At 44.3% G+C, this 17,867-nt stretch overlaps 1 protein-coding gene across 1 annotated transcript; it reads right to left on the reverse strand.

The window, feature by feature from the left end:
- Window positions 1-2,125: 2,125 nt before the first annotated feature.
- Window positions 2,126-13,365, reverse strand: LOC118403453. The gene is made up of 10 exons (XM_035802169.1): window positions 13,289-13,365; window positions 12,464-12,588; window positions 11,856-11,960; window positions 10,252-10,533; window positions 9,423-9,644; window positions 8,258-8,415; window positions 7,364-7,421; window positions 6,580-6,876; window positions 2,932-3,234; window positions 2,126-2,356 (listed from the first exon to the last, which is right to left on the reverse strand). The coding sequence occupies exons 2-10, from the start codon at window positions 12,579-12,581 to the stop codon at window positions 2,352-2,354; spliced, it is 1,548 nt and encodes a 515-aa protein (XP_035658062.1). The 5' UTR covers window positions 12,582-12,588; window positions 13,289-13,365; the 3' UTR covers window positions 2,126-2,351.
- Window positions 13,366-17,867: the final 4,502 nt, after the last annotated feature.

Below are 17,867 nucleotides of genomic sequence, written 5' to 3' on the forward strand. Positions count from 1 at the left end.
GCGCATTGATACACTGAATGGGGCAAACATCATGATCTTAGTGCGCGGAAAAATCCCTGTGTTCTGCGACCCTTATACAGTGTCCTGGACCCCGTTTGGGAGGTAAAAGGTAATGTAAGGACAGTGATGCCCCCCCCCCCCCCATTCTAACACTGTTTCCTAGACAAAGTGGATTAGCAACCCAATGCTCCAAAGGTGCTGGGACCTTTACCTCACTCATGGCAGGGTATTGTCGCTCTCTCTAAGGAACCCCTCCCTTGCAGTCTGTGGCCAGGTGGGGCCTAGGTGTTACACCTAATTATTACATTACAAATGTAGTTATGGACATTCGCTCCTGTTCCCAAAACTGCTGCACAGACAATGAAGGCTTAGTTTTAAAACAGTCAGGGTTGGCTGCTTCCTGCCCACGGCCACCGCATTACACTCCCAGTCCTATTGGACGTGTGATGGCTTTTCTAGGGAACTATTATTTGTTGTCATGGTGCCCCAACGTCCCACTAGAAGGTCAAAGAATAGGTGGGGTGATTATTCGTGGGGGAAGTTAGTTATAATTGTATACTAGTATTTCAGACATGCTCATAAAAGCATGCAAAATCTTGCAATTACTGGGTGAGTTTTGTTTTTGTAGATTATTCCTGTACATTCTGTTCAGTTGTGACCTTTAAGGCATACGTTCTAGTATGGGTGTGAGTCTTTGTAGGGACAATTATGGTGCATTTGTTATTCTGGTGTTTTTAGGCCAGCGTCCCTGAAAGCCTTTGATATAAAAACTGATTCCTGGGAGCATCTTGCCAGTGACCGGCCACAGTGGCGGCGTGCAGTTCAGAAGGGTGCCGTTACCTACGAGGGAACACGCAGAGCTACTGCCCAGCAGAAGAGGCAGGCCAGGAAGGAACGTGCAGCCAACCCCCCTCGAGCATCACTTTACTTCGCTGCCCGCACTGCAACAGACACTTCAGAGCGAAGATAGGGCTGTACAGCCACCTGCGAACTCATTTGACTACTTGAATGATGGACAAGATGATGACGAAAGCGGTCCTCGTCGACTCGACGGACGAACAACACACAACAGGCCAGTACCGAAATAACTTTGACGGTACTCTACCGGTACCAATACAGAATGCATATTTTGTACAACTTTATTACTGATAGCCTTAAGCCTGAGATTAGGAGAATGTTATTGTGCCTTTATTCAACCTTAAAAACTCACAATGTGACAATCAAAAAGGAAATTCACATGCTTCTCCTTGCACAAAACAGTACAAATGCACACTCTTCATCTAAAAATCGCAAACAATGCCATACTTACAACATTAAAGCCACAGGACAACAACCTACTAATCAAGAACAGAGGTTACATTGACATGTTTGAATGGTTGATGGTGGGTGCATAACCTGGTACCTAGTGTACCACATTGACATTTACATCAGATGATATGAAAATATGATTCAGGGGATGTACTTGTTTAAAAAATATCAGATTGCAGTGTGCTCTATACACCAACATGCACTGAAACAGTATATCAATATGTGACATTGAAATGAAGAGTATTTTCTCTCCTTTGAGTCAAATTTGAGCAATGCCAAAAAACATTGTACCCACATACGTAACAACTTTCACATCAAGCAGAGAAAGCCAACAATTTTCCTTCGTACATGATACATAAAACGAATATGGCTTAAAACACATCAATTGGTACATTTGTATATGGGAAAGTCTGACTTAAGTCGTCAGTGGATATTGTGTCCACGTACAAAGCAAATTTCACATCTAGCAGGAACGCAAACCACTTTCCTTCGTACATAATAAATAAAACGAATATGGCTTAAAACACATCAAGTTGTGTATTGGAAAGTCTGACATAAGTCGTCAGTGGATATTGTGACCAAATACATAACAAATTTCACATCAAGCAGAAAAAGCAAACAATTGTCCTTCGTGCATAATACATAAAACGAATATGGCTTAAACACATCAATTGGTATATGGGAAAGTCTGACTAAAGTCGTCAGTGAATATTGTGACCAAATACATAACAAATTTCACATCTAGCAGGAACGCAAACCTCTTTCCTCCGTACATAATACATAACATAAATTGTGCTTAAAACACATTGATACATGTGTGAATTATATGCAAAACGTGACAAACCATCGTGTAAAACTTTTTTTCTCATCAAATCTTTGAAGCTCTCGTCAAAATATCACGCGCACGCACACACATACACACAAAGATCAGATGTCTGTTCTCTCCATTGTGTTGTTGACAGCTCTGTCCCTTTGCCACTGCTTCGAATTCCATGCTACATTGTGGAGATGGGTAGCCGTCAGTGCTGCGGGTCTCTATTCCGTTACCCTGAGGGAGGGAGGGAGCAAATGCTGAATCATTATCTTTGTCACACTATACCAACAAACGGCCACTTTATACGATCGTCTGGCGCTATCGGTAAGGTGTTAGGCCCAAACCCCACAGGTCTCCAGTTCAACACCGCTGAAGTGCCCAGATGTTATGCCTTGAGAAATGCACCTTACATGGCTTTCCTCACTACACTCAGGTGTAAATGAGTACCTAGCTTCGGTTAGGGCCGTCCCATGGATAGGAGGTCCCGTGTTTGGGAGAGCCACACCTCAAGCACGTTAAAGAACCTGCCACACTTATCGAAAGAGTTCCTTTCCGGTGTGAGTGGATCAAACCTTACAGTCTGGTTTCCGGGCTGACTTCTTAAAAAGGTGATAGTCACCCTTATATGTCAACCCTTCCACAAATCTGGTAAAGTTGAATAAACATAAATATAGATACTTAAACATGTAAATACTGTAATACCCCTTTTGCCTACCAAAACGACGTTTTTCAAGCATCGTAGAAACTCATTATTTACTTTGACAACAGAAACTTCATTTGCACCCGTACACCATTTACTAGAGTCTGACCTGTAATCTTGTAGACCTCGTTTGCCCAAGCCCCGCCCTCGCCGTCTGCCGTACAGGCCGTGGAAGACCCGTACCTGTTGAAGGTGTTGAGCCCGTTAGCAGACCCATAACACTCGCCACGATACTGCAAAGCAAACATGGGGAAACCACGAGAACGTGCTACCTGGTAACACTTCTCTATGGGGTTTTGACGGGAACTGGCGCTGCCATCTAGGCGTGCATCTGATCCCTCGAGTGTAGGAATGGCGCGGGAACGTGTGTCCCTCCAGCATCCCAGGCTGATGTACTCACGGCTTTCGCCTCCTGTGTGAGGAAAGGAGTATTTCTGAATCGGTAATTCTCTTCACCAGAAGGCTATGGTTATGTTCTCTACATGCTATGGTCGTACTTTCTTAGATAGATAGCTCTTGGGGCAGAGAGTAAGTAATAGGGGTTTGTTCCCCAGTGGGTTTTTTCAACGCAGGAGCCGTTTTAGTTTCAGAATTTTGGTGAGAACTCTGTTGGCTTAAGATGGCCCAGGGCATATGAGCACTACTTTCAAAGTCCTGTAGGAAATTTGTCATAACTCCGTCATAGAAGCTTGAAAATGCCTCAAATCTGGTGTATACGGAAAACACAACTATAGAAATGCAAGCATGGGTCATTTATGAAGTTACATACTCTGAATTTTGAGATATTACAATTTATTATGATGTATAATTTTTCCAACAAAATGTAGTCTAGAAAACCATTCCCAACGCGCAAATTACATGAAAATTTTTTAGTACATACTGACATATGTTCCCTTTCAGAACTAGTGAGATTTATTGAGAAACATGTTCCTGCTCTGTGAAAAATATTGATTTTTTCACATTTATGCATATAATTTTAGGGTACCTTTTTCTATAATCACCTTATAACTCAAAACAAAGACCATATACAATATATTCAACTACATCTGAGTGTAGAACAGGACATTTCCAACGATCTAATTTCCTTTTCAATCATTTTAAGTCATTGCTACCGTTTTCTACAAAGGTTTGAAGTTTGTACCATCAATTTTTACCCTGTAAGCCATGTTTTAGTAAATCTGCCCATCACTCAACGTGACAGGTCGTAATTAGCACCTCCATGGGAAGGAATTAGCTGTAATTTGCACTTGTGCCATGACAAAAGTTTTATTGTTATGCGTAGACTAGTCTGTTGGTATAAACAGTTGTTTTGTAGCAAGATTGTTATTATGCTCATAGAACGAGAAAAGTTTCAGTCAATGTTAGAGAATAAGTCTCTCTATTTACATTGAAGATGGATTCTACAAGATGCACACCCGGAAAGCCGTACAAAATGTAAAAGTAGGGTTCAAGCGCCACCAACTGGGCCGGGCATTTTGGCCCCGCAGCGCGGCTTCGAATCCCTGGTGTCAAGAGACTGTACTATTCGGCAAAAACTCAGCAAAATTCGCTCAAAACAAGTCCGACTTGGCCTCTGTTGCAGTCTTCGAACGGGGCTGGTTTTTATTGGGGGTGGGGGTGGGGGGCTTAGTTCGCGATTTTCAACGTCTAGCTACGTTTTCATGCGCCGGGAAAGGGGTTTTGCCCAAGGCAAAGGAGCTTGGTTTGCCGAAAAAGGGAGTTTGCCGTGGCATAAGATAGCATCATTAGCTTGGGAAGGAAGGCGGAGGCCAATGAAACTCCTCACTAATACTATCTTATGCTACCGCAAGTTCTGCTTGGAGATAAGTTATATAGCTCAGATATTAACCTCCTTGCTCAATACATTACAACGTCCTTGACTCAATACTGCCAAACTGGGGTATGAAATGACGCGATTTTGGTCCAACAATTTTTTCCAATGCACCAGAATAGAACAGAGAGCCAAATTGTGTGCTTTGAGAAGTAAAACATAATACAGGTTGCTATAGTTTGCATGAAATAGTGTATAAAACTTAACATGAGAACAACAAATCATTAGAGAATACTAGTACCATGAGTACAATGCAATCTACAGCCATAATGATTCTGGCCTGTCGCCATGTTTGTAATCATTACTGATTAGAATGTTTGTTTAGGGCTGCCAGAGTAAAATTGCCCATGATGAAAAGAAATGCATGTTTAGTATAATTCGATGTGCAAACTTTTGTAGAAAAACGTGACAAAGGTGACATTGGTCTCCTCCTTCTATATTTCCCCCAAGACAATTGTACAAAAGTTGTGTTATTTGGAGGTTGGTCCAGACAGACAACCATACATATGATCTAGGCCGACAAAGGAAAATAACCACACTAATTCAACTCGTATGTTCTTTTCTTTTTATAGCTAGAATCCTGTGCTTCCCTTATCAGAAACGCCCATGTTGGTGAAATGCCCTTTCCCCGACTGTTATATTGGGCAAAAAAGTCTGGTCATTTAGGGCAAGGAGTTTATATAGAAATATATAGGGTGTCTTCTATTTAATGTGTTTATGTTGTGCTGTGCTCTTTTGCAGTTTACTTGAAGCACTTCAAGTATGATGCATAACATTTTTGATAAATGTTTTTTAGAGCAGCGGGAGTGGTTAAAACTTTCAGAAGCATGTCAAATACTTCAAACATCTATCTGAGTATGAGACTGTGATTTTTTCCCCATCTTTTGTATGGGTTAGATTGTAGTTCTCCCTGGTTGTGAAGAAGGTACTTTTTGTTTGTTGTTCACACCCGGGCAGAGACAAAAGACCAGACTACACATAGTGATACGCCGTGGCAAATACAACTTTTACAATGGCTGCCCTGCTGAAATTTAGGATTGAACAAAGGAGCTTCCATTTTGCTCAGCTGTGATTAACAAACTCAAAAGTGTCACATCTAAGTGTCAAATGTATGGTTAAACAAAATGAATCAATAAGAATAAAGAAATGACGATTAGAAAATAGATTGAAAGTTAATCCAAGCGCGTGCATTCCCATATCCCCATTCAGCGTTTCACAGATGTGTATTGTTTCTTGTTTTGCCGAAATCATTAGTGGCCATGAACCAGTATTCTGTATGAAAAAACACACGACTGTCTTGACCTTCCCTTTGCACTTCCTCAGATTTTAGAAATTGAGTGCGAGCAATTACCTCACCAGGACAGATTAGCGCCTGATTGGGATGCAAAGTGAAGGCGGGACACTGGGAGGCAATTATCACTCAAACTACTGCATATTTACAAGCTATATACTGGCACTTGGCTCATTTCAATATCCAAGTACCTAATAATCATATTTAAATGAGATATCTGGCAAGGCAAGCCTGGGCAATCTTAAGTGAATGGAGAATAACTCAAGAACAGGTGGACGGAAAGGTCATAAATTTTGGTATGTAGATTCCGTGATGCATGACATCATTAGATGGTATTATGCAAATCTTAATCTAATCTGCAAAATTAATGAGCAGATTTTATGATCCCGTCCAGTTCCATGATAGGACTATTTAAACATGTGACATATGTAACTGAGAAGGAGAAGAACATTAATATAGATAGGAAATTATGCAATTGAAGACCTACTTTGCATAGTCAACGACAAAATGCTCCATAATGGGAACTCCGTAATTCATACCTAATTGAACATGCCTGAAATAACCTGAGGTTAGCATAAATGGTAGAATAGACATACAGTTACATTATTTTGATAAGGGAAACTTTACTTTCTGACCTGTAATCTTGTAGACCTCGTTTCCCCAAGGCCCGCCTTCGCCGTCCGCCGCACAGGCTGTGGAAGGGCCATGTCTGTTAAATGTGTTGAGCCCGTCAGCAGACCCGAAACACTGTCCTCCATTCTGAACAGCAAACACGGTGAAACCACGAGAACTGGCTACCTGGTAACACTTCTCTATGGGGTTTTGACGGGAATAGTAGCTGCTGCCATCCAGACGTTCATCTGATCCCTCCAGAATCGGAAGGGCGCGGGTATATGAGTCCCTCCAGCAACCCAGGCTGATGTACTTGCTCACTGTGTGAGGAAGGAAGTATTTCGGTCATTGTCGAATGGATTTTCTACACTTGTTCTTTCATCAGTTAGGTTGTATTGGTGGTCTTGGTCTAAGGACCGTGTTATAATTTCATTTCCATCAAGTTAGAAGTGCGCTACAATCAAGTTGTCGGTGTAATTTCTTACAGGGGGAGTACGTCCTATAGGACACTCGAAACGTATGAATCAGAGAGTAATTCAGCGATACCGTGGGAACAAAAGATGACGTTTTACGGCTGAATTGCGATATTATTTAATAAACCACATTCTTCAAGCGTCTTGTGGTTCCCAGACGCCCAGCATTAAGCGTCTACTGTGTCTAGTTCAGGTTGACACAAAAGAGCGTCTGCTAATAGATGTAATATATTTCGTGTACCGATTCAGCACGTTTACAATCATGTCTCACTAAATCCCACCATATCATGTCATTCTCTGCTGTCAGCATCGTCGAAAGGCCCTATTTCCTTACCTGTTTCGGCGAAGACCTCGACCTCACAAATCTGCAGATTTTCGGACCGGCCCATCACCTGAATCAGATGGAAACAACAGATTAGTAAAGACACAGTCGGAAACCGCACCGGTCAACCTTGAACTCTCAAAACTCATACAGAGAGCAAGACTGTGTTGGCTTGCTTTTTTTTTTTACTTAATGGTCACCACGCAACAATACCTGAAGGTCATTTCAAGATGTGACCTAAAGGCCACTCCAAGTTGAAGTGTTACACTGGAACTGTCCTAGGTCAGAAACATCATGAATTAGACCAGCTCAAGTGCTCACTAAGAGTGAGGACTAACTGACCCAAAGGCGAAGCAGGGGTTACAAATGCCGAGGCTGAAACTTCCCAGGGTGGTACTGAACTGCAACCTCCTACGCAGGGACATCCAGCAGCCAAACTGCCTGTCTGGATGTGCCCTGCTATTTCAACCGTCACTCTTAGTCTTAGTTCTTGTGGACGCCCCCCCTCCCAAACTAGCTGTTAGCCAATTAGAGAATAGGCTTTCCGTTTTTAAAAGCTGTCTCGCATGTATGATGGTAACCTCAATGATATTTATGGTCATTTATAAGCAGGGCGGTCAGGAACTAAGGGTGACGTTTGAAAGAAAAGGGCACATCCAGACAGGCAGTTTGGCTGTTGGATGTCCCTGCGTAGGAGCTCGAGGATGCCTGAACTGGAAAAAATGACATGGAGGAGAACTGTAGAGCGAGACCATGCTAAGATGTGATGCACCTGGAGGGGGTGCAACGGACAGGAGTAGACAGAAAAGGGTGGCGAATAATGGCGGCCCTTCTCAGCGGCCCTTCTCAGCGAATGCGATGCTAGCGTGTGGCAACGATGATAATGATGATGATGATGATGATTACCTGAATGGACACATAACGGCCGGACATCGGCTGGTCGCAGTACACCACGATGGTTGCTCCATTGGCTGGACGTGCCGTGTAAGTCTCCCCACACTGGTCATTCTGGGCCAAGTTCTCGTCCGGGCCAACTCGCACCTGGAAGTTTCGCAGTCGCTCTCCTACAAATGTAATCCATTGAAAAGGCCTTTTAATGTGGACATCCGGGTAATAGATATGCCAAAAACAGTCCCTCAATTGGATTTGCTTTTGGAAACTACCAGACGTTACAGCTAGCTTCCACTCTCTTTCGTCAGTGACACTGAGGAGATATTCTTGAACAGCAGGTTAATACCGTAACTATGAATTGATATCTATATTAGGTGAAGATAGTTTACATATTTTAGATTTCGCCATGGCTAATGACATGGTTCGCCATCTTGGATTTTGACCCATTACGTCATCAAATGAATTATGAATAACTAATTTAGATAGGGTTAAGGATCTGGCCTTGCGTAGCGTAACGGTAGGATGTTTGTCTTTAAGTCCTGTATTTCAGTTCCCTTATATACTCTGACGTTGTGCTCTAGGGAAAGGCTCTTCAAATCCTTACTTCACTCAGGTGTAAATGAGTACCTAGCTTCGGTTGGGGACGTCCCTTGGATTTTACGTTAAATTGAGGCCGCTAATGTGTTGACACTGAAGAACCGGGTACATTCACCTAAACACGTAAAAGAACCCATAACCACACCTATGCAAAGAGTATGGGTCCTTCCTGGTGTGGGTGGATCAATCAATTAAAAAAAGTTAAAGTTTGCCAATACGTCTAAGATGCGTAGGGTGGCGCCCAAATCCACTTCGAAGCCCTTGGGCCACACATTTGTGCAAGTCACTACAGCAGGGGGCTGGTCCGCTGGTAGTGATGTGTGTTTAACTTCCATACTCTTCCTCATTAGTCCTGAGTGCTGAGCAGAGAAAGCAGCATGTACCATTTTAGAGTCTTTGGTATGACTCGGCCGGGGATCGAACTCACGACCTACCGTATGCAAGGCGAACACACTACCCACTCGGCCATTGCACCGGTACAATTACAAAAATTAACGGTTAACTTAAATACAAACCTCGTGTGCTGCGCCATATGGTGCCTTACAGGGTAAACAAACAAACAAACAAACAAAATTAAACTAACCACAGCAGTCGCCCCTGTTCAGAACGCTGACCCGATTAACGGTGTAGGAGTCCGCACCACCCAGGTCCACCTTCCACCACGGCTCATACACCCGATTCGTGTGGAGGCACTGGTTGTACCAGGAAACGCTTGTCCCTCTGGAGCCGTCCACGGCCTTTCCGGGTCCCCAATGTGATGGATGAGAGCTTGCTGTTGCTGTCTTACCCTGGGCGACGTTACTTTCTGTAAGGAAACACCGATAGAGAATAATATATATCCAAGCAGATCCTATGGTAGCATAAGATAGTATCAAAAGCTGTCAGAGGAGTGAAGCCGGGCATAGGAGTTTATTTGGGTACCCAGTAGCTGAGGACCCCCTTTGGCCATTTATACTCCTTAGCCAGCTTTGAATCTTATTCCACTGGTAAATATGCCTGGAGATTAGATTGGGGTAAAGTAGTAGTGGACAAACTCAAGTCAATCGTAAATACTTTTGCCACATCTTCGGAAATTTGTTGGGATGGTGTACAGAATCTCCTCTGGGTCTATGAACGAGAACCTGGTGAATCCAGCGTCTCGTTTGAATATATGGCATAAGTTGACTTGAGGTTGTCCACCACTACATTGCCTAACGATGGAAACATACAAAATGTGTTGTCCACACACACACACACGCGCGCTCGCAAGCGCGCACACACACACACACGCGCGCGCGCGCAAGCGCACACACACACACACACACACATACAGATTACATCACGATCGGGTCCTAATAAATATATCAACATATATCATTACATGGTATAAAAACATATCGTTGAGCAAAAGCTCAAAGTTCTTGTATACCCACCTATGATACAGCGGTATGACGCTTCCAAGTACTTCTGCACACCCCAGCAGGGGTCGCCGAAGACGGAGGCAGTGGCCCGCACGGCGCACTGCCGTTTGCCCTGGCAGGCTCCCCGTACCACTGACAGACTGCTGGCTGCCCGGCAGTCGGCACGACAGGTGGAGCATGGGCAGGCGTGGTCGGTCGACGTGCGGCCGTAGTTGGCGTCCAAGATCAGGAGCGTCTTTCCCTCCGCGCACGACAGCTGCAAGGTGCCACTCTCACCACAGGCGTAGGCTGTTGCTGTATCAATGTTTGAGAATCAATGTTGTCAGTATAAAGGCGCGGTCACATAAGGTACGCTCCAACCGCACATGTGTCAAGCTTGCGTCACTGCGGGGTTCGTTCATTGCGTCACTGCTGTGTTATTTTCTCCGATTTTTTATAATTTAGATATTGCGTAATAGGTAAACTTATGACTTAGAAGTCGACAAAATATATCAAAAGAAAAGAAATTCCGTTCTTTATCTCTGAAATTCGTTGAGCATCTTTCGAACCCCGCAGTGACGCAAGCTTGACACAAGTGCGGTGGGAGCGCACCTATAGGTCGTGCGATCGTCGTATTATTTTATGCCGTAGGATTTTCAAGCAGGCCGTTACGACAGAACAAACCACCGACATGGACCCAAGACAGCACTTTGTGTACCAAGACAGTTTACATTTGTAGGAGACATACATTTTTTACATGCAAAATGCCCGAAGTTAGCCACCGTACGACGATCGCACGACCTATGTGACTACGCCCTAACTCAACAGAAAGGGTAGTGGTTGTAATCCGGTCGAATCGCCGGTTCTACGAATCAGTGTAGATCTGGATTGGAATATATTTGTCGACGGAGACGCCAACACCCCCATTCCTTAAAGTAGTGTGTTAACATCCATGGGCAGCTATTTTGTTCATGATTTCATGTTTTATGTCAGCTGTATGTAGACACTACAGGAAGAATGCTTGCCCCTAGCAAGGAGGTTACAAAGCAGACCTTCAATAAATCGACAAAAAATGTCTTTAAACTATAACATAAGTAATGTTTACCTTCACATGGTCTAACTGTAGTCTGTTTATTCTTACTAGACATATGCATGTATAGGATGACCATCCTCTCTTGCTCTGTCCTAACATACTTGCAACATAATGTGATTAAACACCACAGGGTGCCTGCTTCATTACCAGTAACCATGGTGACCGCTGTCTGGTCCAGGCCATTGACCTTATTTGTATCGAGAAAAAAAGGAGCAAAAAAAAACAACCTTTCCCTTCCTTGAAGGTTACCATAAAAAGGGCCATGGTGCTGATGGAAAGAGCTAAAAAGTTCCACTAGGACGACGCTCTCGCCGCGCTCTCTTTGTGACATAGAATTTGACAGACCGCTCAACGAATTGTATAGAAAAGAAACGAAGGTTTTAATAAACACTTTGTGTATTTTGTTGTCTTCTTAATCACACTTTCACGTTTAGTATGATATACCCAACAGTGTGAAAGCGAAGGTTACACATATTATGTTTAGGTCTCAGAGAGAGCGCAGCGTGATCGCCGTCTAGTGGAAAGGGGCACTCAGGAATCTTACCATGCGGCGGGCCGAAGACGAATCTCTGTGACAATGAGTGGTCCCGGGTGTGGGCTACCTGCTCCATCGCCCCGTCAATCTTAGCCTTCACCTCTAACATCAGACCTAGTGGATGTCGTATAAAAAAAAGACATTATTAAACGGATTTGTTCAATGCAAGGTCATTTAAGCGAAATTTAAGTTCATGATGGAAATTATTTTGCTAGGAGATAAACATAGCGGTGAACACTGTTTTTGACGGCCTGAAGATTGTGTATAGGAGGAAAACAGTTATCATCGAGAGCTAGAGAGTTCCATTGTTTGGCAGTCTGACGAAAGAACACTGCACGAAAAGGCAGATTTCCGCTTTGCAAACGATAATCCCTTCACGACACGGGAAGTGTGCAACAGTGGGGACGCTTGGACTCTTCGAGTGTCCTATTGTGCGCACAGCTTTTCAACATTGAGCACGGGGGATAGACAGTCCGTGGAAACCCGTGCCCACGGTGAGGACACGTCAGCTTTCACCTTCGTGCACAAAGTTGGGAACTTGTTGAAATCTGCCTTTTCGAGCAGTATAACATTGTGCATAAAGATCTTCGTTAACCGCTAAGGACGATCCTACTGACTTTGCAACTGGGCCGCTTCCTGCTTAGTTAATCCGTACACATTCGGGCTTGACCACATCACAGCAAAGTACAGGAGAACGAAGGCCTTGCTGTACGTCCAGTTTCCCATGTTGGCCATTCTTGGGCTAAGAATAAGAATAAGAATAAGAAAGACAACGTTAACCATTAGGCGTATTTGTTAAGGATGATAACTTGCAAAAGTGTGCGGTCATGTAGAGTAACGACAGTGTGTTCAGCTCAGATCCAAACGATCCATATGGTTCGAATATTGTCGTGTCCAAAGGAAAGGCACGATCATGTGTCCAAAGGAAAGGCACGTTCCTCACTCCACCCAAGTGTAGAAAAATGGGGTACCTGACGTCGGCTGGGAAGGTAAAAGGCGATGGGAAGAGAGGTTTGGGCTCTGCTTCCGAATAAAAATCCTAGACACAGTGGATGGCCACCTATGGCCTTAAAAAGGCATTGGGACTGGACTACCGGTCACCTGTACCTTTACCCTCTTTATACTTGCCAACGGTAATGAACTCTCTGTTTCAGTTTTACCTATAACACACGAATCAACGCTATAACTATAAAGTTAACATAATGTAAAGCATAGGTTCTATTCCTAACATCCCTGGCTAGACGTTGTGTCCGTATTTAAGGCATGGAACTTTCCCCCACTACGCCCAGGTACCTGGCATCGGTTGGGAAGGTAAAATCTGATAGGCGGTGGAAGGAGAAGGATGGGTTTATGACAGTATGGTCCACTGCCTTTTAACCCTAAAAGGCTTTGGGAACTTTAACTTTTACCTATATATTTAAGGATGGCTTTCCATGACTTACCTTGTCTATAAGGGCTTCTCTACATGGACGTAGTGCTGACGAACCCCTACATGACCATCTGACGTCTGGTCTTTGTGCAACATACAATGTATGTTGTTGGCATCCTTCTGTCTCATACAATGCATCTAACAACGTTTAAAACGTCATTACTTATCTGTTGTAACTATGTAACGTGACCACAAGGGTGTTCATGTCGGCAGGCCTTCACCTTAAAGCAACAATGTACTAACAACTTTAATTCAAAACTTCATTACTTGTCTGTTGTAATTACATCACGTGAACAAAGGGGCGTTAATGTCGGCAAGGCTTTCAGCTTAAAGCAACAATGCACTCATTAGACGTTGATTCAAAGGAAATTAGGTACCTGTGAGGAAGGTCACATATTTCTGTTAATGAGGTTCAATGCCAAGCAACCATTTGTTAAGGCATCGTAAACACATCCTAAATTCAATTTGTGTGGACGTGTTGTATAATGGAAGGGTTTTTAAGCCAATATATAGTTCAAACGCCCTGAGTTGAAAGTCTGACTTTATACTGCTCTTGTTGAAGACTACATAATTTCCACCTTTACAAATTTATAAGGACTGTTTATGTCTCAGAAAGAAGTCAATAAGTCAGTGTTTAGAGTCGTCTTTTAGACTACACACATGTCATAATGTTCTGCACAATTTTCCCGCCCTTGTCACATTTACCTGCAAATAGCACTCGGGCAAAGGTTTGCCATTAACTTATTATTGTGTGTAAGACGATTCTAAATTTAGTCTTTACTACATTTACTAGGACGGATCTCAGAAGTGAAGGCTAAGATCGACAGGCTGACATTGCGGGTTGCACACACCCGGGAACATACCTTGTCACAGAGACTTCCGGCCTTCACACAGCCACATGGTATGATCGATTCATCCTCCTACGAAGGAACATCCAACAGCCAAACCGCCTGTCTGGATGTACCTGCTTTCTCAACCGTCACTCTTAGTTCCTGACCGCCCTGCTTATGAATATTAATGAGCTTACCTTTATATATGCGAGACCCATTTTGAAAACAGAAAGGCCTATTCTCTGAATGGCTGACAGCTGGTTTGGGGGGGGGGGGGCGTCCACAGGAACTAAGAGTGACGGTTGAAAGAGCAGGGTACATCCAGACAGGCGGTTTGGCTGTTGGATGTCCCTGCGTAGGAGGATGGATGGATTATTCAGTGACATTTTACATTTCGTGTTTGTATTCATGGGAGGGAAACATGGAATTGTTTTTGCCCCGCTCCCTGCTTTTCTTCCCCAAACAAATGAGATCAATGACCTGGTCCACAAGGCTGTCATCTTGATTACTGGAAAAGTAGCAGTCACTCTGTAGTGTTTGATTATAATTTCTGTTGAGATTTCTCTCTCCTGCACCCGTATCTATTGTTTATCGTATCATGTATTATGTACTTTCTTGTTAACAAATATAGATAAACAAATCTCAGTTTCAGTTACTACAACCCTACCTGCAGCTGCGTCTTTAGCTGCAGGTTTGTGGCCCTTGAACTCACGTGCACAGCATGCAGCATCAGACATAACAGGAAACGGAAACGACGGGACAGCAACAGGGACCCAGTTAGCCACAGGTCCGTATGGCGACGCCGACGGAGCTTTCCTGTTTTCTGGAACTGCAGATTCCTACATTGACATTCCCAACAATGGCAAGTTGGATGTGCGCTACTCCTTCACCATGCTGGCACACATCTATCCTACCGGACGGGCTGGACCGATCTTCAGCTACGGCGGGAATACGAACGACTGGAACTGGGTACTGCAGTTGCACTTTTGGCAGCATACTCCACGAAACCTGCAGATGCGGTAAGTTTACTTACCAGATACAAATCGAGCCGTTACAATTATCCCTTCTCATTCCACTCCATGCTTATAACCATCTTCATTAAACACACTTATCCCTTGCTGACACTTTCTAATGATCGGACGGTCAGTCCCAAGCAAAAATTGTGCAAGAACATATTTATTGATCACAGGATTGTTGGGAATGATCTTGAAAAAAACTTCATGACAGGAGCTTCCAGTCTACTCTCCGTTATTTTTTTTCTTATGTTCATCGTTGTCCGGAGACCATTGCCGTCATGGCAATAAAGTATTGTTAGTTTTGTTTTTCTGAATTCAGTTCGATTTCTTATCATCGTCATTGAATTGAATGGCATTATCCCTGTCTGTTGTAGGCCGGCAAGCAGAGATGGGTACTTATCACCTGACATCCAGGCGAACGTGGTGCAACAGAACGCTTGGAACTACGTGGGTACAAGCTACGACAACGAAACAGGGAAGGGATCCATCTGGAACAACGGGAAACTGGCACGTGAACTACACATCGGAGTTGCCGACGTTGCAAGTCTGAACCCTGTCCGGGTGGGGGCGAATGCCGAAAATTCTCGGCGCTTCGCGGGGCGTATCTCCTGCCTGCAGCTGTACAACTACGCCATGACTCAAGAACAGATTGTCGCAGCTCGCGATGCGTGTAAAGATTCAGATTCAGCTTTATTCCTGGATGACTTGGCATGTATATACACATGAAATACGTCATCAGTCACAGAAGCAACTTAACATTAATACATTTACAACATTTAAAATTAGACAGCAATCGGATTAAGAAAATATACATGACAGAATCAACATTCTTTACCGCTCATCTAGCACTTTCGTACAGCAATCGTACAGAGCGGGGTGCAAATGACATCTCATGTCGCTTCGTTTTACTTCTAGATGCTCTGTATCGGGCTTCCCGACGAAGACTGTAGGAACTGTCCTGAGGTGAAGTAAAGAACTCCCTCAGCGGAGAGCTACTGTCCCGCAGTATGTCTTGTAGAGTCTTCAGCGTCGCTGCGTCCCGTCTGTCTGATAGTGAGGGCAGAGAGTCAGATGGGATACCAATGATTCTAAGACAGCGCCTCTGCATGGCTTCTAGCTTGTCTGACAGGTGTTTCGGCAGTCCTCCCCACACCGGACTGGCATACTCCAGTAAGGGGCGTAGGAATGTTAGGTAAATCTGGAGCAAGACATCAGTAGGGAGACCAGCCTTCTTTGCTGCTGCAAGGTAATACACACGTGGACGGGACTTCGTCAACATGAAATGAACGTGTTCATCCCAGGTAAGGTTGGCAGTGATGTGTACTCCAAGTAGTTTGAAAGACGTAGTCCTCTGAATCACATGTCCGGATATTGTCGGATGAGGAGGGACAGGAATGTTTACCTCCTTCCTTGCGCTGATAACCATGTCCATTGTCTTTTTCCCGTTTACCTTGAGAGAGTAGTCCTCCCCCCATTCAACAATGGAGTCAAGTGCCTTCTGCGTTTGACCAGGAAGTGACGCCATTAGCATTTCAGAGGTTGTCAGATCGTCCGCATATTTGACAGGAACAATGGGCCTTGGCAACCTTGCATCCAAGGTATTTATACAGATGACGAAAAGTGTTGGTGATAGAATACCACCCTGTGGAACACCCGCGAGGACGTCGTGGGACTTAGATACACAGGGACCCCACTTTACCTTCTGTGTACGTCCTTCCAGATAGCTGCTGATGCTCATCCATAAGGACCGCCTGATACCCATGTCAGCTAGGCACATGAGCAGTTGACTATGACTGATGGTATCAAATGCACGGGAAAAATCAACGAACACAGCATGAACGTCCAACTTCGGGTTACTGTTTAACGCTTCGTGCCACGTTTGGAGGATGTGTATCAACGCAGTAACCGTAGATCTTCTTGACAGGAAGCCATGTTGAGACGGTGCGAGGCTACTGGTAGTGTCCTGTAGCAAAGCATCACGGAGCAGCCCTTCATACACTTTCCCGACGCAGCTGACTAACGAAATTTGTCGGTATTCCGATGGGAACTGTGGTCGTTGTTTCTTAGGCACTGCCGTGACTACAGCCTCTTTCCATTGCTGCGGAAAGGCGTAGTTCTGAAGACAAGAATTGAAGACGTCACATAAAACAGGACCAAGTTCTTCATGATACTGCTTTAGTAACCAGGAAGGAATGAGGTCTGGCCCAGCGGCTTTCCTCCCATTGAGTCTGCGCAGTCTGGCCTTAACCTGACCAATACTGAACGGTGTGGGTGTATCATGCGAGAGCTTGTGCTCGACATCAGCCAACGTTGGAACAGTACGGGACACTTCACTCCACACAGACCCGAAATGCTCTGCAAGCGTGTCACATTCGTTTTGTGTCACGGTGATGTTGGGATTGGAGACATCCTCCTTAACAGAGTCCTTTCCCATAAGGGACTTGATGGACTTGAACCAGTGCCTTGGGCTGGAGTGCCTCAAGTTAGCTACTTCTCTTTCATAGTACTCCCGTTTTGCTTTCTTGATATGCTTGGCAACAGAATTCCTTAACTTGGAGTACAGAGCAACGTTTCCGGAGCGGAATGCCTGTTGTCTCTCTGTAAGCAACTCCTTAATCCTCACAGTCATCCACGGTTTGTCAGCGGTGGAAATCTTGACTTTCTTAACAGGTACAGCTTTGTCAAGTAGTCCTTTTAGCATGGTTGTCAGAACTGCCACCTTTCTGGAAGGCTCTGTGGTCTGGAA

This window comes from Branchiostoma floridae, chromosome 16, assembly GCF_000003815.2.
Source record: "Branchiostoma floridae strain S238N-H82 chromosome 16, Bfl_VNyyK, whole genome shotgun sequence".
In the NCBI taxonomy this organism is placed as follows: Eukaryota; Metazoa; Chordata; class Leptocardii; order Amphioxiformes; family Branchiostomatidae; genus Branchiostoma; species Branchiostoma floridae.